This window comes from Giraffa tippelskirchi, chromosome X (assembly GCF_054371585.1).
Source record: "Giraffa tippelskirchi isolate mGirTip1 chromosome X, T2T-mGirTip1v1.2.pri, whole genome shotgun sequence".
NCBI classification, from domain to species: Eukaryota; Metazoa; Chordata; class Mammalia; order Artiodactyla; family Giraffidae; genus Giraffa; species Giraffa tippelskirchi.
The window spans coordinates 7,141,321-7,166,136 of NC_137289.1; the positions used below are offsets into that span (position 1 = coordinate 7,141,321).

Here is a 24,816-nt window from a genome sequence, read left to right on the forward strand (position 1 = left end):
TTGTGTAGTAGAGAACTTAACTCTTAATCTGCCACATATGTTGGAAATATTCTTCAAAGCAATCAGTTACGTTTATATTTTTTATGATGTTTTGGGAAATTCAAAAGTGTAAAATGTTTTCAGACTTCCCTGGGTGGTCCAGTAGTTAAGAATCCTCTTTCCAATGTAGGGGACATGGGTTTCATTCCTGGTGGGGTATCTGAGATCCACATGCCACAAGCAGGGCAACTAAGCCCATGCACCACCAACTAGAGAGCCCAGGTGCCATAATTAGAGAGCCCACATGCCAGCTGCCGAGCCTGCATGCTCCAGAGCTTGTGTGCCTCAACGACCGACTCAGTGCAGCCAAAGTTAAAAAAAAGAAAAAAAGTTTACAAAGCTTTATGTAATCAAAGGTATCAATCTCCTACTTACTATTTTTGCATTTCAGGTCATGTTTTAAAAGGCACCGTGGACAAAGAATGTCACCTGCTGTAATTGTACTGTAATTGTCGCCTGCAATTACAAAGAATATTGCCAGGCACATGCAATAAGTTCTTAGCCATTGCAGCTGCCACAGACAGTGCACCCTGAGGGGGGTTCAGGATGGAGAAAAGCAGGATACTGGTCCTAGATAGTTAAGATGTATATCAAGGGAATAATTTCAATAAGCCCAGACTCTTACATCTTCCAATACATAGAGAAGCACTAAATTCATTAACTTGAGATGTCTGTTTTTCTTAATTAGCAGTAATCTTTTGATGTTCGACTACTTGGGTGTTTTTTTGTTTTCATTTTGTTTTTGCCAAAACTCCTATATATCCTGGCCCCTCCCCTACTTCTTTTGGAACAGTCCTTCAGAGCTATCTCAGAGGCTGTTTCCAGGCTTAAGTCCTCAGAAAGTCTGCCAAATAAAACAATAATTCTTAAATTTTAGGTTGTGCACTTTTTCAGTTGACAGCATTCTAAACTCTAATAGTTCCTTCTAACACTTTTAGTTTCACTTTTTAAATGTAAATCTTTAATGCACCTAGAAAATATTTTGACATATGTTATGAAGTAGGGATACATTTTTTCCAGTTTTCTTAATACCATTTATTAAATCCATCCTTTCCTACTTATGATATCACCAGTATATTCTAAGTCCTCAGTCATAGATTTTTTTCTTGATTTCCTATTTTGTTCCATTAAACTATCCGTTCATGCACCAATACCACTGTTATAATTTATCTTGTATTGTCGCATGCTTTAATAACTGATCTGGCAACCTTTTCATTAATCCTCATTATCAAAATTTTATTCTCCTCACTATCAAAATTTTATTCTCAACTCTGAAGAATTTTTTAGATGAAACTTAGAATCATTTTGTCAAATCAAAAAATCCTAAAAGTATTTTTATGGTAATTATGTTCCTTATTTAACATTCATTCAAAAACATTTATTATGTACCTTGTATACTAGGTTTGAATTTTCTTAAATGTAAACTCATTGAGAAAGAATGGATAACAGTACAAAATTACCTCATCCAAGAATCTCACTCATTCAAGTCTCTTTTTTATCTCCCTGAGTAAGGTTTATATTACATTCATATAAGTCCTATACCATTCTTATTACACTTATTTCCATATGTCAAGTGTATTTTGTTTTTATATGAATATGATCTATTTCACCACATTTTCTAGCTGATTACTGCTGGTATGTAAGAAAGCTAAGGAGTTTATTTTCTAACTTACTCCTTTATTTGACTCGCCTTAGCATTCATTGGTCTTCAGTTTCATTTCAGACCTATACAACCACAATACCACTAAATACAGATGAAGACAGAAATTTCCGGCTTAAGAAAGACATTTTTTACTAAATTAAGAATGTACTCCCCTAGTCCTAGTTTACTATAAATTTTCTGTTATTTTGTTTTATTTTTAAGCAAGAATGGAAGTGGGATTTTATCAAATGCTTTTAATATTTACTACCATATCATATTTTCCTCTGCCTCTTAATTGCTGAATATTAACATATTTTCCAATATTAAAATATTCTTGCATTCCTGAAGTAAAGCCCAAAGTGTTAATGCTGTATACAGAATTTGTGGATCAACATTTCTAAGTCAAGTGTGCCTGCAGCTTTCTGTTGTTTGCTATCTCTATAGGTTTTGGCATGATGGCTATATCTGCTTCCTAAAATAATCTGCGAAGCTTCTCATCTTTTTTTCTATACTTAAACAGTTTAAACAGAATAGGAAATATTTGATCCATTAAAAGTTTGGAAAAACTCATCCATAAATAGTTTGAGTCTGTTAGTTTTGAAGGGGAATGTTTCCTTTCTAGACAGTTCCATTCTATAGAAAATAACTTTCTATTCCTTCATGTTCATGAGTTTAATTTTCCTAGGAAATCATTTGCTTATAAAGTAATTATCAAGATGGAATCATAAGAATATTCATTTGCAATTTTTAAATCTCCTTTATATCAATGAAAATATTCTTTCTTATTTTAATGAGACCAGCTTCCATACACATGTACCTGAATGTGTATTCTCAGCCTGTAGGGTACTTTATTACAATATGAACTTTATTATATGAATATGAACTTTGTTATACATGTTAAATCAATCTAATTGTATTATTCAAATGGTCAATATTTTTATTTTTTTCTGTCAAGGACTGAAATATGTGTATCATAGTTTGCCACTACAATTGTAGATTTGTCCATTACCACTTGAATTTCTAACACCGTTTGTTTTATGTATTTTAGCATTATGCATACATGTTCATTCATTATAGGTTTATCTTCACTGTGTATTACAGTATCTTGAGGATGTTAAAAATAACCCATTTTGTTCTGTTTGTTTTATCCTAACCCCTACTCGTTCAATAAATATGTATTTAATGTCTATTATATTTGAGGTTTTGGAAATATATCAGTGAACAAATCAGGTAAGATCCCTACCCTCATGAAGCTCACTATATAGAGGAGAAAACAAAAAAAAGTAAACTAACAAATTAAATAATTATGGGTTTCCCTGATATCTCAGTTGGTAAAGAAACCGCCTACAATGCAGGAGATCCCAGTTCAATTCCTGGCTTGGGAAGATCGCTGGAGAAAGGATAGGCTACCCACTCCAGTATTCCTGGGCTTCCCTTCTGGCTCAGCTAATGCCTATTATATTTGAGGTTTTGGGAATACATCAGTGAACAAATCAGATAAGATCCCTACCCTCATGAAGATTACCATACAGTAGAGAAAACAGGCAGGTCTTCTCTGAAGCGGCTCATAGAGGTGCTTCCCTCGCTCGAGTGCATCGACTGCCACGCCCGCTGAGCCTCCCCAGTGCCAGGGCTTGAAGATTCCATAAATCTGCTGGGGTGCAGATCTCTGTGCTAGTCAGAAGATGAGTAACCAGCAGGCATGAGAGGCTGAGGCCAGGCCTGGTCTAGACTGCGTGTTTCTCTGTAGGTTGGCACCAAGGAGCACCATGAGTACGAGAAAGTGTCGTGGTGGGACAGTAAATTCTAGACAAGCCCAGAAGCGAACTCGGGAAACCACCTCCCCACCTGAGATGGCCTTGGAGGGAGAACCTATAAAGCTCATGGAAAGCGCTGGAGACAAAATAGTGGACCTCACCTGTGAATCTTTAGAGCCTGTGGTCATCGACCTGACTCACAATGACTCCGTCATGATTGCTGAAGAGAGGAGGTGGCCGAGGAGGAATAGCAGGCGGCTGTGCCGGGACCACACAGATAGCTGTGTGGTGAGCAGCAATGAGGAGGAGCTGGCCCGGGACAAGGATGTGTACGTGTCCACCCACACATCCTGGAGTGCCAGGGAGGAGGCAGCTGCAGGCCTCATGCCCTCAGGCACCGTCAGCTGCCCCATCTGCATAGATGGGTACTCGGAGATTGTGCAGAATGGATGTCTCATTGTTTCTACAGAGTGTGGCCACGTCTTCTGTAGCCAGTGCCTCCGTGATTCCCTGAAGAATGCTAACACTTGCCCAACTTGCAGGAAAAAAGATGAGCCACAAACAGTACCACCCCATTTATATATGAAGTGCTGAGTGCTGCTCAGGAGAGACAAGTGGACACACAGCCTGGCTGGGTTCTCTGTGCAGCCTTATGGGGCTTATCTCCTCCAGTTTCTTGAGCTCAAAAAGACTATTTCAGAATCAACGTCCAATATGTAAACTGCTCTCGTTTCCAACCCCATCTTAGATCCTTTTGTTACCTCTAGTTGGATGCCGTGGAGCTGGAGCCAGGCCCCTCCCAGCCGGTTGACATCTCCTGGGTAGTCTGGTTCCAGGGTAGGAGAGAGGGAGTCAGGCACATTGGAAATAAGAGTCATGGTTCTAGCCTCTTTCAGAAGCTGCACGTTTGCCAAGAAGTTTTCCGTTTGTAGAGTTTGCCCCACCTTCCTCCTGGTGGTGTCGTGGAGCACCAGCCCTGGTCGCAGAGCACGCAGGTCCACCCAGTTCTTCTGGGCATGCTACTTTGTCCCAGACGTCTGCCCACTGCAATGACAAGCCACACACAGTCCATCCAGTCTGAGGATCCCAGATGCAAGTGTGGCCCCGGAAAGACCAACCACTGGACTTTGTTTTCCATCCCGTGACTCAGAGGCCACCCGTGATTCCGCCTACATCAATGTCAGAGGTTCCTGCAGATGACCAAGGCCTGGGCAGGGCAATCTCTAGTTTTCTAAGAACGAAACGTGCAATAAAGCCCGCTCTTTGCCTCCTTTTCGGCAGCCCAGGAGATGTAGCACTCTCAGTGTACTTGGGAGGCCTGTGTCACCCTGTCCTGCTCACCACCTGTTCTCAGAAACTGGACCCACGTCCAAGCTCACCTGGCATAGGAGTCACAGTGGGGCAGGCACGTGGTTGGGTGTCCTCTTTTCCGAAAAAATCATCCTCTGTTTACCATAGGCCCTCTGGTCCTCAGTTCCCACTGCCTAATGTCTACTCAAGCATAGACCCGGGTGGCGGTGGCAGTGATTGTGGCCTTATCAGCTGCCCATGTCCATCCTGTTGCCTGAGTCACAGCCACTTGTGATTCAGAGCTCGGCTCTCCAGACTCAAGCTGAGTACCACCACCCCCGCAACTGATATTCATTTCAGAAGCTGCTCTTCTGGCCCTTGGGCCTTGATCCTTTGGGCTTCGATTGCTCCTTAGATTTTGGTGGCAAAGTACTGTGGCCCCTCCTCCCCAGGGGCCCAGATAACACCCTTCTGCTCAACTCCAGGTGTGAGAGCCTCTGTTCCTCAAGGAGGTGGCATGGTGGCCCAGGGATGGCTCCTGGGGGAGAAGGCCTGCAGAGCCTGCCACCTCCACCTCCACACCCTCCTTCCTCAGAGGGCTTCAAGCCAAACCCACAGCCTTCCGTGTGAAACATCTTCAAGGTGGAAGGGGGCCTCCTCTGGTGTTGCTAGCAATAACTGACCTTCAGTTTTTCCTTCTGGAGGAGCAAGGACTCAGCACAGAATTCACTTTAAACAGGGCCGAAGGAGTGTCCCTCCTCTATGAAATGAAAATTCACGATTCATTCTGACTTTATAACTGTTTACCAAACTAACTGGAAGTGAGCCAAAGTACTATTTTCTCCTTACATTTGAGGAAGGCAGGACATCAGTTCTCGTCAGTGTGATCGGCACTGTCTGCCCTTTGAGTTCCTTCTGGGCTTCATAGAACACTTTTTTTTTTAAATGTTCTAACAATACCCAGACTTCAGGAGCCAGGACAACCATACAGGCAATTTCTCGTACGCTTTATGCTTGAAGACAAATGGTTGATCATAAAAGTTGTGTTCCTTCATACTAAACTGGAGGAAAATGTTTAGTTTCTACTATTCAGAAATTGCAAAATAGGAGAAGTTGATGTGGAAAAATCCCATTCTCTCTTTCAGTGTACATAGTTCAGATCTTTCTTTTTTCCGTTTATAAACTTTATCCATGTCTGTCAGTCTGTTTTTGACTTCTCTGCTAGTGTTACAGGTGAAAATAAATTATTAACTTGAACCAGGAAAAAAACAAGAGAAAACAACAACAACAAAAAAGTAAACTAACAAATTCAGGTCAGTTCAGTTCAGTCGCTCAGTCGTGTCCGACTCTTTGCGACCGCATGAATCGCAGCACACCAGGCCTCCCTGTCCATCACCAACTCCCGGAGTTTACCCAAACTCATGTCCATCGAGTCGGAGATGCCATCCAATCATCTCATCCTCTGTCGTCCCCTTCTCCTCCTGATCTCCTGATTTCGGTGTTGACCATCTGGTGATGTCCATGTGTAGAGTCTTCTCTTGTGTTGTTGGAAGAGGGTATTTGCTATGACTAGTGCATTCTCTTGGCAAAACCCTACTAACATTTGCCCTGCTTCATTCTGTACTCCAAGGCCAAATTTACCTGTTCCTCCAGGTGTTTCTTGACTTCCTACTTTTGAATTCCAGTATCCTATAATGAAAATGACATCTTTTTGTGTGTGTTAGTTATAAAAGGTCTTGTAGGTCTTCACAGAACTGTTCAATTTCAGCTTCTTCAGCATTACTGGTTGGGGCATAGACTTGGATTACTGTGATATTGAGTGGTTTGCCTTGGAAATGAACAGAGATCATTTTGTCGTTTTTGAGATTGCATCCAAGTACTGCATTTCGGACTCTTTTCTTGACCATGATGGTTCCTCCGTTTCTTCTAAGGGAAACTAACAAATTAAATAACTATAAACTGCAATGTGTGCTATGAGCAAAGTGGATATCAATACAATATAGGGTAGAGGATCTACTTTAAACAGGAGCTGACCTCTCTGAGATGATATTTCAGCTTAAAAAAAAAAGATCAGGAGAAACTGGCCATACAAGGGACTTGGAAGCCCAGGGAACAAAAAATTAGATTAATATTGCCAGCCATACTTTGCCAGATTAGAGGGCTCATTGCTCTGCATCATACAGTAAAGGAGCTACAGTTGGAAGAAGCCTTGACAGGACCTTTGTGTTCTGTACTGCCATTTGTTCACTCAGTGACCTTGACTACCCTTGTCAACACGCCATCTGAAGGAAGTATCAGCTGGCAGTAGCATAAAGTGACCTGAATCTCCATACTAGGTTATCTTCTGCAGGGAGTGTGCTCTCTGTGGAGTCTTTGCAGGATGCAGATTGATCTTCAACTCAGGTTACTCTAGCTCCAAACCCTGCTAGACAGGCTTGGCTTTAGCTGAAGTGAAATACAGGTCTGCTGCAACTTCTCCAATAGTGTTTGGCTTGGCTATCTTTCATAAATCCCTCCAAATTTCTGGCATATAAATAAAGGTAGCACCCTTCTTGGCTCTCTGAGTTTTCAACTATTACAGATCTTTTCATCACTTCAATGGGTACAAAAGGAAGAGGCAATTAAATGTTTACTCAGATAAGCACCCATCAGCAGCAGCCTGAACCAAAAGCCTCCAGCATGCTTAATCTGCTCCCTACCACTGCTCCGTACCACTGCTCTCTTCCCTACTCTGAAAGACAATATTTTTAAATTAACATGAGCACTATTTCCTAAAGTATGTATAAGTATCATCAGCACTACATGATTTGATTTTAGGTGGAACACAGCTGAGTATTTATGGGTGTATTTTTCACTATTTAGGTATTTATTATGAAAGTGTAGAAAAAAATATACATGACTAGTATAGAAAAACTACCATGACACCAAAAAATGTTTGACATCACTCACCATATGGCAAACCTTTATAAAAATCCCCTTTGATATCCCTGTTCTTTCATTCTCAGAAGCAGCTGTCCTTTTCTCTCTCCAGAATCTCCCATCACCCAGTGCCCAGGTCTTTTCAGAGCTTCCTCTTCACCTTATTAGGCTCCAGACTCTTTCCCCTCCTCCATTGTTTTTCATATGCAGAATAATGCCATCCTCTACGCTTCTAATTTGCATCTGTACACTCATTAAGCTCAGCAAATAAAAGATTAGGAACCAGCATCCCTAAATGGCAACAAGAAATGGTAAAGAACCAATTATGTTTCCCTGTCACAAAGAATTTTTATTTTTTAATTTCCCTGTTACCAAAAAAAAAAAAAAAGACTGAAGATCTAACTATATTTCAAAGGCAAAAAATAAAAACAGACTCAAAGCTGTGGGCTTCATGGGCATGTGACCTGTGAAATCTACAGAATGTGGCTCTTAAAACAGTCCTACACTTGGTTTCATGTTCTGCTATCATCTTGAAGTTCATAATATATTTTGAACAAGGGAGCCCCCCTCCTGCATTTTCATTTTGAAAATCATGCTGCCAGCCCTGCTCTGTAGCGAAGAATCTCAGATGAGGAACTGGATTAAAGGGTGAAGAGACAGAATGTGAACAGTAGCTAATGGTATCAGCTTGAAGAGGATTTTGCTAAGGCTTTATTTGAGGGTCTACCTATGCTGCAGTCTTTTCTGGGCCTCAGCCTCAAATAGACCTGAATTTGCATTCTGACTCTACCAGGTACTAGCTAGTGAACTTGGACAAATTAGTCAACTTCTCTTTGCCTCAGTTTACTCATCTGCAAAATGTGAACAGAATTTACTTTGAAGACTTCTAAGTATTAAATGAAGTCATACACGAAATGCTTACTACAATGTAAAACCATAAATATTTCATCATATGTATTTCACTTTTTAAATTGTTTCTAACTTTAATAACATTACTTTGTTTTCAGGATATTTATTTTTATAAATAATTCTCTTAATCACAAATATGACCATTTTCCATTTATAACAGTGCTACAGTTTCCTTTTAAAACAAATGCATTTGGAGCCAGGGATAAGATGGCAGAGGAATAGGATGGGGAGACCACTCTCTCCCCCACAAATTCATTGAAAGAACATCTGAAAGCTGAGCAAACTTCAAAAAACAACTGCTGAACGCTGGCAGAGGACATCAGGCATCCAGAAAAAGAGCCCATTTTGAAAGGAGGTAGGACAAAATATAAAAGATAAAAAGAGAGACAAGAGTTAGTGACGGAGACCCGTCCCAGGGAGGAAGTCATAAAAGAGGAGAAGTTTCCAAACACCAGGAAACCCTCTCACCAGCGGGTTTGGGGGAAGTTTTCGAATCTCGGAGGGCAACATAACTGGGAGGAAAAATAAATAAATAAAACCCACAGATTACATGACTAAAGGCAACTCCCAGCAAAGTACCCCAGACGCTCGCATCCGCCACCAGCAAGTGGGGGCTGAATGGAGAGGAGTGGGTGACACCGCTTAGGGTAAGGACCGGGCCTGAATGCCCAGAGGGCAATCTGAGATCACAACAGACTACACAAAAATACAAAGGATCATAAGAGACTACTACCAACAGCTATATGCCAATAAAATGGACAACTTGGAAGAAATGGACAAATTCTTAGAAAAGTATAACTTTTCCAAAACTGAACCAGGAAGAATGGAAGATCTTAACAGACCCATCACAAGCACGGAAATCGAAACTGAAATCAGAAATCTTCCAGCAAACAAAAGCCCAGGACCAGACGGCTTCACAGCTGAATTCTACCAAAAATTTAGAGAAGAGCTAACACCTACCCTACTCAAACTCTTCCAGAAAATTGCAGAAGTTAAACTTCCAAACTCATTCTATGAGGCCATCATCACCCCAATTCCAAAACCAGACAAAGATGCCACAAAAAAAGAAAACTACAAGCCAATATCACTGATGAACATAGATGCAAAAATCCTTAACAAAATTCTAGCAAACATAATCCAACAACATACTAAGAAGATCATACATCATGACCAAGTGGGCTTTATCCCAGGGATGCAAGGTTTCTTTAATATCCGCAAATCAATCAATGTAATACATCACATTAACAAATTGAGAGATAAAAAGCATATGATTATCTCAATCGATGCAGAAAAAGCCTTTGTCAAAATTCAACACCCATTTATGATGAAAACCCTCCAGAAAGCAGGAATAGAAGGAACATACCTCAACATAATAAAAGCTATATATGACAAACCCACAGCAAACATTACCCTCAATGGTGAAAAATTGAAAGCATTTCCCCTAAAGTCAGGAACAAGGCAAGGGTGCCCACTCTCACCACTACTATTCAACATAGTTTTGGAAGTTTTGGCCACAGCAATCAGAGCAGAAAAAGAAATAAAAGGAATACAGATAGGAAAAGAAGACATAAAACTCTCACTGTTTGCAGATGACATGATCCTCTACATAGAAAACCCTAAAGATTCTACCAGAAAATTACTAGAGCTAATCAATGAATATAGAAAAGTTGCAGGATATAAAACTAACACACAGAAATCCCTTGCATTCCTATACACTAACAATGAGAAAACAGAAAGAGAAATTAAGGAAACAATACCATTCACCCCTGCAATGAAAAGAATAAAATACTTAGGAATATATCTACCTAAAGAAACAAAAGACTTCTATATAGAAGACTATAAAACGCTGATGAAAGAAATCAAAGAGGACACAAACAGATGGAGAAATATACCGTGTTCATAGATCAGAAGAATTAATATAGTGAAAATGAGTATACTACCCAAAGCAATCTATAGATTCAATGCAATCCCTATCAAGCTACCAATGGTATTTTTCAGAGAACTAGAACAAATAATTTCACAATTTGTATAGAAACATGCTGCTGCTACTGCTGCTAAGTCACTTCAGTCATGTCCGACTCTGTGCGACCCCATAGACGGCAGCTCACCAGGCTCCGCCGTCCCTGGGATTCTCCAGGCAAGAATACTGGAGTGGGTTGCCATTTCCTTCTCCAGTGCATGAAAGGGAAAAGTGAAAGTGAAGTCGCTCAGTCGTGTCCGACTCTTAGTGACCCCATGGACTGCAGCCTACCAGGCTCCTCCATCCATGGGATTTCCCAGGCAAGAGTACTGGAGTGGGGTGCCATTGCCTTCTCCTGTATAGAAATATAAAAAACGTCAAATAGCCAAAGCAATCTTGAGGAAGAAGAATGGAACTGGAGGAATCAACCTGCCCGACTTCAGGCTGTACTACAAAGCCACAGTCATCAAGACAGTATGGTACTGGCACAAAGATAGAAATATAGATCAATGGAACAAAATAGAAAGCCCAGAGATAAACCCACGCACCTATGGACACCTTATCTTCGACAAAGGAGGCAAGAATATACAATGGAGAAAAGACAATCTCTTTAATAAGTGGTGCTGGGAAAACTGGTCAACCACTTGTAAAAGAATGAAACTAGAACACTTCCTAACAGCATACACAAAAATAAACTCAAAATGGATTAAAGATCTAAATGTAAGACCAGAAGCTATAAAACTCCTAGAGGAAAACATAGGCAAAACACTCTCCGACATAAATCACAGCAGGATCCTCCATGACCCACCTCCCAGAATATTGGAAATAAAAGCAAAAGTAAACAAATGGGACCTAATTAAAATTAAAAGCTTTTGCACAACAAAGGAAACTATAAGCAAGGTGAAAAGACAGCCTTCAGAATGGGAGAAAATAAGAGCAAACGAAGCAACAGACAAAGAATTAATCTCAAAAATATACGAGCAACTTCTCCAGCTGAATTCCAGAAAAATAAACGACCCAATCAAAAAATGGGCCAAAGAACTAAACAGACATTTCTCCAAAGAAGACATACAGATGGCTAACAAACACATGAAAAGATGCTCAACATCACTCATTATTAGAGAAATGCAAATCAAAACCACAATGAGGTATCATTTCACACCAGTCAGAATGGCTGCTATCCAAAAGTCTACAAGCAATAAATGCTGGAGAGGGTGTGGAGAAAAGGGAACCCTCTTACACTGTTGGTGGGAATGCAAACTAGTACAGCCACTATGGAGAACAGTGTGGAGATTCCTTAAAAAACTTGGAATAGAACTGCCATATGACCCAGCAATCCCACTGCTGGGCATACACACCGAAGAAACCAGAATTGAAAGAGACGTGTGTACCCCAATGTTCATCGCAGCACTGTTTACAATAGCCAGGACATGGAAGCAACCTAGATGTCCATCAGCAGACGAATGGATGAGGAAGCTGTGGTACATATACACAATGGAATATTACTCAGCCACTAAAAATATACATTTGAATCGGTTCTATTGAGATGGATGAAACTGGAGCCCATTATACAGAGTGAAGTAAGCCAGAAAGAAAAACACCAATACAGTATACTAATGTATATATATGGAATTTGAAAGATGGTAACGATAACCCTATATGCGAGACAGAATAAGAGACACAGATGCATAGAACAGTCTTATGGACTCTGAGGGAGAAGGTGAGGGTGGGACGTTCTGGGAGAATAGCATTGAAACATGTATATTATCATATGTGAAACAGAACACCATTCCATGTTCGATGCATGAGACAAGGGCTCAGGGCCGGGGCAATGGGATGACCCAGAGGGATGGGATGGGGAGGGAGGTGGGTGGGGGGTCCAGGAAGGGGAACACATGTAAACCCATGGCTGATTCATGTCAATGTATGGCAAAAACTATTACAATATTGTAAAGTAATTAGCCCCCAACTAAAATAAATAAATTTATTAAAAAAATAAATAAAATGGAGAAAAGCCAATCTCTTTAACAAGTGGTGCAGGGAAACCTGGTCAACCACTTATAAAAGAATGCAACTAGAACACTTTCTAACACCATACACAAAAATAAACTCAAAATGGATTAAAGATCTAAATGTAAGACCAGAAACTATAAAACTCCTAGAGGAAAACATAGGCAAAACACTCTCTGACATAAATCACGGCAGGATCCTCCATGACCCACCTCCCAGAATACTGGAAATAAAAGCAAAAATAAACAAATGGGACCTAATTAAAATAAAAATCTTCAGCACAACAAAGGAAACTATCAGCAAAGTGAGAAGACAGCCTTCAGAATGGGAGAAAATAAGAGCAAACAAAGCAACAGACAAAGAATTAATCTCAAAAATATACAAGCAACTCCTGCAGCTGAATTCCAGAAAAATAAAAGACCCAATCAAAAAATGGGCCAAAGAATTAAACAGACATTTCTCCAAAGAAGACATACAGATGGCTAACAAACACATGAAAAGATGCTCAGCATCACTCATTATTAGAGAAATGCAAATCAAAACCACAGTGAGGTACCATTTCTTGCCAGTCAGAATGGCTGCTATCCAAAAGTCTACAAGCAATAAATGTTGGAGAAGGTGTGGAGAAAAAGGAACCCTCTTACACTGTTGGTGGGATTGCAAACTAGTACAGCCACTATGGAGAACAGTGTGGAGATTCCTTAAAAAACTGGAACTAGAACTGCCATATGATCCAGCAATCCCACTGCTGGGCCTACACACCGAGGAAACCAGAACTGAAAGAGACACGTGTACCCCAATGTTCATCGCAGCACTGTCTGTAATAGATAGGACATGGAAGCAACCTAGATGTCCATCATCAGATGAATGGATAAGAAAGGTGTGGTACATATACACAATGGAATGTTACTCAGCCATTAAAAAGAATGCATTTGAATCAGTTCTATTGAGATGGATGAAACTGGAGCCCATTATACAGAGTGAAGTTAGCCAGAAAGAAAAACACCAATACAGTATACTAATGCATATATATGGAATTTGAAAGATGGTAACGATAACCCTATATGCGAGACAGAATAAGAGACACAGATGCATAGAACAGTCTTATGGACTCTGAGGGAGAAGGTGAGGGTAGGATGTTCAGAGAGAATAGCATTGAAACATGTATATCATCATATGTGAAACAGAACACCATTCCAGGTTCGATGCATGAGACAAATGCTCAGGGCTGGGGCAATGGGATGACCCAGAGGGATGGGATGGGGAGGGAGGTGGGAGGGGGGTTCAGCATGGGGAACACATGTAAACCCATGGCTGATTCATGTCAATATATGGCAAAAACCATTACAATATTGTAAAGTAATTAGCCCCCAACTAAAATAAATAAATTAGATTAAAAAATAAATAAAAATTAAAAAAATAAAACAAATGCATTTATTTTAAAAACTGAGGCAACTTAAAGAAAATATGTATAACTGGTAGCTTTAAGATAACAAATTATGAAGGTGTTATACAAATGACTGAGGCAGGAGAAACACCTGTCTAGTGAAATCTCAATTTTTAGACAAGGTAACTGAAACCTAAAGAGGTAAAACAATTCATCAAAAGTCATATAGCAAGTCAGTGGCAGAATCATGATGACTGAGGTCTCCTAACTCCTAGTTCAGGGCTCCTCCAACTACACCACATATACAAATGGTTAAAGCAAGACCAAAGCTGGTGCTTAGTGTGGTACAAGGCAGTCAATTAGACCTTCTATCGAGGTGCATTGCCTCATTCACTCACCAAGCATAACAGAAAAATGAAGTATAATAATACAAAAACTAGTCAAGAGGTTCCCCGCCCCTCATGGAGCTAAAACATTCTGAATATGTTACCTACTGGTCAATCTTTATTTCTCTTTTTTAATCTCCCCGCAAAAAGGACATGCAAGAAGGACTAACCCAATAAGTTAGAGAATTGGTGGAGGAAATGGGATCAAATTCCCAGTCCTGATCTACTTGTCTCTTCATCCTATATCCCACTAGTTTATATGCCTTGTGCATAAAAACAACCTGAAAAGCAAAGTCAAAATGACAATACAACCTGGAGCTATCCCAGCAGTTACTTCAGATCCCTGAACCTCAATTCTCCCTGGTGGCATTAAATCTAAGAGAACTCAGAAGGTTCTATCTAGGAAGAAGGGAAATTTTAGCTCTGGGACCACATACCCTGCTTTCACTGCAATACTCCAAGGGCATGGTCAAATTATTTTTATTTATTTTACCTTGAATATACTCTGGCCACCTGATGCAAAGAGCCGATTCATTGGAAAAGACCCTGATGCTGGGAAAGACTGAAGGCAAAAGAGAAGAGGGCAGAAGGGGATGAAATGGTTAGACAACATCACCGACTAAATGGACATGAATTTGAGCAAACTCCAGAAGATAGTGAAAGACAGGGAATCCTGGCATGCTGCAGTCCATGGGGTCGCTAAGAGTTGGACATGACTTAGCAACTGAATGAACAACAACAACAGTGTGTTTCAGTTTGCTAGGGTCATTGTAAGAAAGCACCACAAACTTGGTGGCTTGAAACAACAGAAATTTATTGTTTCAGCAATTCCAGTGGCCAGAAGTCCAAAATTAAGATGTCAACAGGGTTGATTCTTTCTGAGAACTGAGAGAGAAAGCCCCTCTCCTTGGCTTATAGATGGCTGTCTACTCCCCCTGTCTATTCATATAGTCTTTCTACTATCAATGCCTATCTCTGTGTTCAAATCTCTCCTTTTTATAATGAAACCATTCACACTGGATTAGGGCCCACTTCACTTTAACTTGATTACCTCTACTAAGACCTTATCTCCAAATCAGGTCACATCCTGAGGTACAAATACAAAAAATGTACTACAACATTTTTTGATGCAGGGAGGGGAGAGATACGCATCAACCTATCACATAACTGAGTTAAATCATTTTAAATGCAAAATGATACTTAACCCATCCAGTCATATATTACCTTTTGAGGATCTGGGAAATTTGACAACATAAAGAATGAATCATGGATTATTTTAAGAGAAAACTTGTTAAACCTATATTGGAAAAAGTCCTCATTGAAATAAAGAAATCACACTGAATAACAGTATTCTCTTTTTCAAAGAGTTCTACTCAAAACAGAAGTAGAAAATGAAGAACTCATGAACTAAGAAAATAAAAATGTACAATATATAGCTGTGTTTTCTAAACTACTTTTTCAGAGAATGAAAAAGGTCTCAGTTTGTAAGGTTCTCAGTTTTACTTGTAACTAACGTCTACAAACACATTAAAAGTAATTCAGAAATACTTTGTATTTTAGATGAATAGTAGGAAAAATACATATGAGTAATCTGAAGTAATATGATTTGCAAATGATCATTTAAAATGCATCTTAAAATATTTTTCAAAGTGCAGGAATCATATTTTTCTACCTTATTTAAAACAGTTGATAAAAGAATGCATAACGTATACTTTATTTAACACTAAACTTTATCCCCAAGCAGCCATGACACAGTATATAGTGGTCTCCACTCCTTTTACTTACAATGCTGCTGCTGCTAAGTCGCTTCAATCGTGTCCAACTCTGTGCAACCCCATAGACAGCAGCCCACCAGGCTCCACTGTACCTGGGATTCTCCAGGCAAGAACAATGGAGTGGGTTGCCATTTCCTTCTCCAATGCATGAAAGTGCAAAGTGAAAGTGAAGTCACTCAGTCATGCCGTACTCTTCGAGACCCCATGGACTGCAGCCTACCAGGCTCCTCTGTCCATGGGATTTTCCAGGCAAGAGTACTGGAGTGGGTTGCCATTGCCTTCTCCATTTACTTACAATGCCTCTGCCCAATTTTTGCCTCCTCCTTTTGACTGTGGAGGACCTTAGTTGAAGAGATGGAAGGACTCTGGGGAGGGCAGGGAGAGAGAAGTCACTGAGATTAGAGGTGGGGGATCATGGAAGGTCTTTGGGTTTGAAGGTGGATCTTGAGGGAGAGAGGGAGGGAATAATACTGTGCGAAATCCAAGTCCTTTATGCAAAGGAGGAGACAGAATACCAAAGTGAGGGGGTTTGGAGGGAGGGCAGGCTGAAGGAGGTAAGGCAGAGAAGGCCCTTTCTTGACAGGGTATCTTTGAGCTAAGAGAGGAGGCTGTGGGGAAAGGAAAAGTACTGGATTTGGGGGGGGTTAGCAAGAAAGATCTGGAGGAAGAGGTAGGAAAGACTTTGAATGAGGAAAGTGAGGCTGCAAGAGCACTGAGTAGAAGGAGGAAAAGAAGACTTCTGAGGAAGGAGAGTACCTGTGGGTGGTGATGGAAGAAAAACCTGTGAGTGGGGAGATTAGGGGGCCTTTGGAGGGCCAAAACAAGCATCTGGGGGAGGGGTTGAGCAAAGGTCTCAAGGAGGGTAAATAAGAAGAGAAGGAAAGGATTTTGACTGAGGAGCCCTTTGTGAAGGTAGGTTACAGTGAGAAGAACAATGAAGGCATTTTAAAAGGGAGGTGAGAGAGTGAAGACCTTGAGTGAGGGGAGTAAAGGGCTTTGTGAAATAAGGAAGAAAGGTTTTTGAATGAGGGGAGAGAAGGCTTGTATGGTGAGCCAAGAAAAGTCATTATGGGGAGGTGAAGAATGAAAGGACCTTGACTAAAGGTTAAGAAGAACTTCTGGAGTGGTGACAAAGAGGGGAAAGTGACTGAGGTGACAGCAGGAGGGTCTTTGTGAGCATATGTAGAGTAGAAAAGTTCTTTAAGAAAGGTGAGGGAGTTTAGTACTATGTGGAGAGAGGGAAGTTCCTACTTTGTGAAAGGACTGGAGGGAAAGAGGCCTTACAGGGGAAGAAGGTAAGTCATTTGTGAGGTTAGAGGAGGCAGGGATGGCAACCATGAAAAAAAGGGAAGGGCTTCCCTGGTGGCTCAGTGATAAAGAATCTGCCTGCAATCCAGGAGACCCGGGTTCAATCCCTGGGTTGGGAAGATCCCCTGGAGAAGGACATGGCAACTGACTCCAGTATTCTTGACTGGAGAATCCTATGGACAGAGGAGCTACAGTCCTATAGACTGGTGGGCTGTAGTCCATGGGGTCGCAGAGTCAGACACGACTGAGCTACTAACATGTTCACGTCCACTTTTGTGAGAGGAAGTAAGCAAGGAAAGGTCTTTGAGAAAGGAGGTGATGTAGAAAGGAATTTGATAGGTTAGGTAAGGAGAGTCAGTAAGGTGAAGTTAGAAGTGGAACAGCTTTAAGAGAGGAGGTGTGGAGGTTAGCACTTTGAACAGTGAGGTGAGGGAGATTAGTAATGATATTATGTGATAGGAGATAATGAAAAGTTCTTAGGAGAAATGAGGGACGGAAGTCATTCATGAGGAAAGAAGGGCATTTGTGCAAGTTGGTGAGGGAATTTAGCAACTTGCGAAAGAAAGCTAGGGAAAAAGACCTTTCAGAGAAAACCTATTATAAGTAAAGGCACTGAACACTCATCAAAACCTCCCTATAAAGAAAAGTCCAGGAGCAGATGGCTTCATTGGTGATTTTTATTGAATATTTAAAGAAGCAATACTAATCCTTCTCAAACTCTTCCAAAAACAGAAAAAGAGAGAACAGGTCTTAACTCATTCTATGATGCCAGTATTAACCTCATACCAAAGCCAGACAAAGATACCACAAGAAAAAAAAAAAAACAACTACAAATCAATATCACATATAAATATAAATACAAAATACTGGCAAATCAAATGCAACTGATATTAAAAAGAGTATATTAAAAAGAGTATACAAAATGACCAAGTGGGGTTTAATCCCAAGAATCCAAGGATGGTTCAACATAAGAATATCAATGAAACACACCACCTTAACAGAATGAAGGAAAAAAACTCACATGATCATCTCAATTGGTACAGAGAAAATATTTAGCAAAATCCAACAACTTTTATGATCAAACCACTCACCAAACTATGAATAGAAGGGATTTTCCTCAATATGATAAAGACCATTTACGAAAAATCAACAGCTAACATCATAATCAATAGCGAAAAACCAAAAGCTTTCCCTCTAAGATCAGGAGAAAGATAAGAATGCCCACTTTTACCACTGCTATTCAACACTGTATTGAAAGTTCTACTCAGAGCAAGTAGAATATAAAATGAAATAAAAGGCATCCAAAATTTAAAGGAAAAACAACTATCTCTATTCACAGATAAAATAATTCTATAGGCAGAATATTTTTTTAAAGTTCACAACAAAACTTACTAGAGCTCATACAATTAAGCCAAGTTGTAGGGTACAAGATCAACATGCAAAAGTAAGTTGTGCTTCTATACACCAGCAATAAATAATCCAAAAAGGAAATTAAGAAAACAACTCCATTTACAACAGCACTCAAAAGAATAAAATATCTAAGACTAAATTTGACCAAGGAGGTTAAAGACTTGTATAATGAATACTATAAAACATTACTGAAATAAATTAAGGAAGATATCCATTAATGGAAAGACATGCCATGTTCATAGCTTGAAAGACTTAATATTGTTATGATAGTAATACTGCCCACTGTGATCTACAGATTCAATACAATCTTTATCAAAACTTGTGATCTTTTTGCATAAATAAAAAAGCTAGTCCTCAAATTTATATGGAATTATAAGAGGCCTTGAATACTCAAAGCAATATAAGAAAGAACAAAACTGAAGGAATCACATGTCCAAATTTCTCAACTTGCTACAAACCTACAGTAATCGAGAGTATGGTACTGGCATAGAACAGACACATAGACCAACAGAACAGAATTTAAGAGTCCATCAATAAGCCCATAGGTCTATGGTCAACTGATTTTCAACAAGGGTGCCAAGACTATTCAAAAGGGAATGAATCATCTCTTCAACAAATGGCACTGAAATAACTGGATATTCACATGCAAAAGAATGTGAGACCCCTAACATACACCACAAACAAAAATTAATACAAACTGGGTCAACAACCTAAATATAAGGACTAAAACCACAAAACTATTAAAATAAAACAGATGAATGAATAAAGAAGCTGTGATGCATACATACAATGGAATATATTACTCAGCCATAAAAAGGAACATGTTTTCAGTCAGTTTTAATGAGGTGGATGAACCTAGTGCCTATCATACAGAATGAAGTCAGAAACAGAAAAACAAATATCATACACTAATGCATATATCTGGAATCTAGAAAGATGGTACTGATGAATCTCTTTGCAGGGCAACAATGGAGACTCAAACATAGAGAAGAGACTTATCAATATGGGGGCTGGAGCAGGAAGGAGAGGGTGGGACAAATGGAGAGAGTATGATGGAAACATACACATATGTTACATTTTACGAGGGGTGGGATGGGGTGGGAGGAGGGAGGGAGGATCAAGAGAGAGGGGACATATGTATACCTATGGCTGATTCATGTTGATATATGGCAGAAACCAACACAATACTATAAGGAAAGTATCCTTCAATTAAAGATACATAATTTTTTTAAAAAAAGAAATGAAAAGAAAACCTACAGAATGAGAGAAAATATTTAAAAATCACATATTCTGAATATATGAAGAACTCTTACAACTCAGTAACAAAACCACAAACAATCCACTTTTAAATGGTCAAATGATTTGAATAGATATTTCTGCAAAGAGCATATACAAATATCCAAAAGCACATGAAAAACTACTCAATATCATTAGTCATTAGGGAAATACTAATGAAAACCACAATAAAATACCCTTTCACTTGCACTAGGATGGCGCTCATAAATAAGGGAGACGGTAAAAAATCCTGGTTAAATGACAACCCTCATACACTGTCATGGGCTTCCCAGGGAGTGCTGTGCTGTGCTATGTGCTAAGTCGCTTCAGTCATGTCTGACTCTTTGCTATCCTATGGGCTATTGCCTGTCAGGCTCCTCTGTCCATGGGATTGTCCAGGAAAGAATACTGGAGTGGGTTGCCATTTCCTTCTCCAGGGGATCTACCCCACCTAGGGATTGAACTGGTGTCTCTTTAAGTCTCCTGCATTGGCAGGTGGGTTCTTTACCATTAGCGCCACCTGGGAACCTGCCTGACAATGCAGGAGATGTAAGAGACACGGGTTTCATCACTGGTCGGGAAGATGCCCTGGAGAAGGGTATGGCAACCCACTCCAGTAATCTTGCTTGGAGAATCCCATGGACAGATGAACCTGGCGTGCTACAGTCCATAGGGTCGCAAAGAGTCAGACATTACTGAAGCGACTTAGCACACAGCACACATACACTGTCAGTGGCAATATAAATGGCTCAACCACTTTGGAAAAAATTTGGGACTTCCTCGAACAGTTCAACATGGAATTCCCATTTGACCTAGCAATTCCACTCCTAGCTACATGCCCAAGAGAACTGAAAACATATACAAAAATTTGCACAGGAATATTCATAACAAACAGGGCTTCCCTGGTAGCTCAGCTGGTAAGAACCCGCCTGCAATGCAGGAAACCCCGGTTCAATTCTTAGGTTGGCAAGATCCCCTGGAGAAGGGAATGGCACTCCACTCCAGTATTCTTGGGCTTCTCTGGTGGTTCAGATGGTAAAGAATCCACCTGCAATGCGGGAGACCTGGGTTTGATGCCTGGGTTGGGAAGATCCCCTGAAGAGGAGCATGGAAACCCACCCCAGTATTCCTGCCTGGAAAATCCCTATGCACAGAGGAGCCTGGTGGACTACAATCCATGGGGTTGTAGAGTCGGGCATGACTGAGTGACTAAGCACATTCATAACAGTATTATTCAAAATAGCCAGCAACTGGAAAAATAAAAATCCTGGGAAAAAACCCCAAAGCCCAGCAATTTGATAAATGGACAAACAAAATGGAGTATATTAATACCACAGAATAGTATTCAGCCATAAAAAAGGGATGAAGTACCGATACATATGTTACAACGTTCCAAAATCTCGAAACCATTACACCAAATAGAACAAGCCATATACAAGGAAGGACAAATATTACATGTTCCCATTGATAGTAAAAGTCCAGAACAAATCCATAGGGTCAGAGCCTGGAAAATGAGGAGTAACTGCAGTCTTAGTGGGTATAGGTTTGAGTTCGGGGTGAGGAAAATATTTTGGAACTAGAGAGAGGTGGTGGCTGCTCAACGTTTCAGTATCTAAACACCACCACACTGTTCACGACCAGTTTATTTTATGTTCCGAGAATTTCACCTCCATTTTGTTTTTTAAAATGGCGGGTGGTGAGCGGGGGAAGGGCTTTGTGCAGGCAAGTGGGGAGGGAAGGGCTTTCTGAGCTGACGGAAGATATGGAAGGTGCTTCTGAAGGGAGAGAAGCAAGGAAGCCATTTGTCTATCAATAAGAGGGCCGACTCTGAGGGAGGCATGGATGGCCTTTGCACTGCCGCGCGCAGAGGTTGCCCCCTTTGGCATCCTCCCCTCACCCCCACCCTCCAGTTCTTCTGAGAGACCCCTGCCCAATGTCCTCCGGGAAGCACTCACCAGCACTCACGTAGAAGCACAGCAGCAGGAGGAAGCAGAAACTTAGCAGGAACAGCAGGAAGCGCTGGCTGAAGCACACCTTTACTATAGACTGGCCTGTCTCACCCCAGACGCCATGCACAGATGCCTGCCCGCTAGACTGCGGAGCGGACGCCATGCTACCCCCAGGGTGCGACCCCGTCGCTGGGTTCTCCGCACTGCTCTTCCCTTCCAAATTGGCCATATTGGAGCGCTCCCGCCGCGATGCTCGGCTCTTTGCCCGGGTCCTCGAACGGATCTTCCCCCGGGTTGACTTCCCGTCAGCAGGCATAACTTGGGGTGGCCGCCACGCTGAGGCGCTCCCTCTCCAATGGCTGCCCAAGACCCAGAAGACCTCTGGGTAGTGACGCTTACGTGACACCCCCCCCCACCCCTGCGGCACGTGCCGCCCTCATGCCGTGCCTAGGCCACGCCCATTCGTAACGGCATAGCGTGTCTGGTTGTTTGTGCCCATGCGCCCCACGCCAGGCCCGGCCCTTCTAGGGCGTGGTAAACGTTGTCTAATGAATGAGTGGGCCCCAGCAGCCTGTGCCAGCAGCTGAGCGGCGTCACGCACCAACAAAAAAGCCTCTCTGGAATTCGTACATCAGCCCTTGGCTCTTAATTCCGCTTCAAAGTCAATCCTCAGACACCTCTGTGGTCACCACAGTTAGTCATTGCAGCACCGCCAGATAAATGTGGCTTTTTAAATGTAAATTTTCATTAATTAAAATTGAACGGAATTAAGAAATTGCTTCCTCAGTCCCCGTAGCCCCGTACCAAGTGTTTGGTAGCCACACACGGCTCTGGTGACCATATCAGACAGGGGAAAAATACGAGCATCTCTGTCATGGCAGAAAGTCGTTATGGCCAGCGCTGGATGGGAAGAGTGACCATCAGGACTATAATAGATAGTCAAGTGTTTGCTACCCTGCAGTAGGAGCTTTTAAGTGGAACAACATGGTATTTGCCTTTAGAGACCTTAAGGTTTTTATGAGTAAGTGAAATGGTGGAACAATATGATAATACAAAGTGTGTGCTGCTGCTGCTGCTAAGTCGTTTCAGTCGTGTCCGACTCTGTGTGACCCCGTAGACGGCAGCCCACCAGGCTAGGCTCCCCCGTCCCTGGGATTCTCCAGGCAAGAACACTGGAGCGGGTTGCCATTTCCTTCTCCGATGCATGAAAGTGAAAGGGAAGTCACTCAGTCGTTTCTGACTGCTGGCAACCCCGTGGACTGCAGCCTACCAGGCTCCTCCATCCATGGGATGTTCCAGGCAAGAGTACTGGAGTGGGTTGCCATTGCCTTCTCCGCAAAGTGTGTGAGGAACACACAAAAAAAGAGACTCAGAACCCTTCGGTTTGATTCCCATCATTTGTCACTAATGAATTAAGTGGTCCTAAGTGCTTGCCTTCTCCTGTGCCTCAGTGCTGCATGTGTAACATGAGAGAGTTAACATTGTCTGAAAGTCCCCTTCTGGTTCTAAAATCTGACTCTTGGGCAAAATCCCATTAACTCGCTTGGTTTGGGCACATCTGGAAAAGCATCTTGTAGGTGATGCTGAAGCACTTGTTCAACTACCTCGGTCTAGTTTTCAAGTGATGTGAAAACGACCCCCTTCAACTGCATTTCCATCTTTTTTCTTACTAAATTTTACTCTGACTTTCCAAATGGTTTTCTACTAGTTGTATTCTATTGTTCTTGTTGTTCTTTCCAATGTTAATAAACATTCTATAGTGGGGAGGAGGAAGGGGTTTTTCCTACATAAATAATTCTTGAAATGTAGCATACTCCACCTCACCCCCACATCTAGGAGCAATTCATAATGCTCTGTAGTTTATTAAAGGAGCTGACAGAAAAAGGCACTGCTTTCCTTCCCTTTTATATTTTTTTAATCTCTCCCTCTCTCTCTCTCTTTTTATTGGCCTCAACTTTACCAAAACTAATTTGACCAGAGGACAACTATATTAACAGCTTTTGAAATTACTGTCTTCAACTGTGAGTTGAAGTGTTTGAGAAAAGTGTCTGAGATTTTACTGTACTTCTGAGTAACAAGGCAGACTGCCATAGTCTCATAAATGCTGGCAGAAGATATAAGACTACTGGGTTAAGGACAAAGGACAAAACCTCACCAAGACATGCGGACACTCGAGAGACTCATGAGCAATTGTCTTCCAACAGCAACCTCGTTTGTGTCATAGAATCCATGGAAAATGAGCCTGTGACCAGGTGCACACAGCCACCCTGATCTCTCATGGACTAAGCTAGAGCACACGATTAGGAACTCAGCTCTCTGTCACATCATGGGTTGTGCTCTCTGAGGTTTAGTTTTCCTTTGTGCAAATTATGGGCTGTGGACATCCTGGTTGTGAAGAGTCTTTCAGCTCTGGCTCACTGTGACTTGTACTTGATTGCAGCATTTGATGTTGCTGTCAACAGGCAAGGCGTGGCAGTTCTGTACCAGCGCAATACTCGTGAGCAATTCACATTATGCTGCTAGAAATCTGCATTATTAACAAAAACGCAGGAGGATGAAATTTCTAAGATTGAGCCTAGGCACTTCCTGTTTTACAAAAAACTAATTCAAGATTCGGTGGGGGGGGCACTAAAAGCCATATGAAGTATCCACCTTGTAGACTATCAGATGGAGATTTAAATCCTGCACTGGGTTTCCTCTTTCATCTTGTATTTTTAAGGGAACTAAATTTGATAGTTTTTCTTCCTGGGCTCTAAAATCACTGTGGATGGTGACTGCAACCATGAAATCAGAACATAAT

At 41.2% G+C, this 24,816-nt stretch overlaps 1 protein-coding gene and 1 pseudogene across 2 annotated transcripts in view; one reads left to right on the plus strand and one right to left on the minus strand.

Moving 5' to 3' along the window:
- The window catches only part of FMR1NB (FMR1 neighbor), a 54,761-nt gene extending 32,355 nt beyond the window's left edge, over window positions 1-22,406 (minus strand). The window contains exon 1 of the mRNA XM_081563799.1: window positions 22,023-22,406. Coding sequence (XP_081419925.1) covers window positions 22,023-22,332 — 310 coding nt within the window. The 5' untranslated portion in view covers window positions 22,333-22,406. The remainder of the gene's footprint in view (window positions 1-22,022) is intronic.
- Window positions 764-4,161, plus strand: LOC145535379 (E3 ubiquitin-protein ligase RNF4 pseudogene; annotated as a pseudogene). The gene has a single exon (XR_014075397.1). The product of XR_014075397.1 is annotated as an E3 ubiquitin-protein ligase RNF4 pseudogene (transcript).
- Window positions 22,407-24,816: the final 2,410 nt, after the last annotated feature.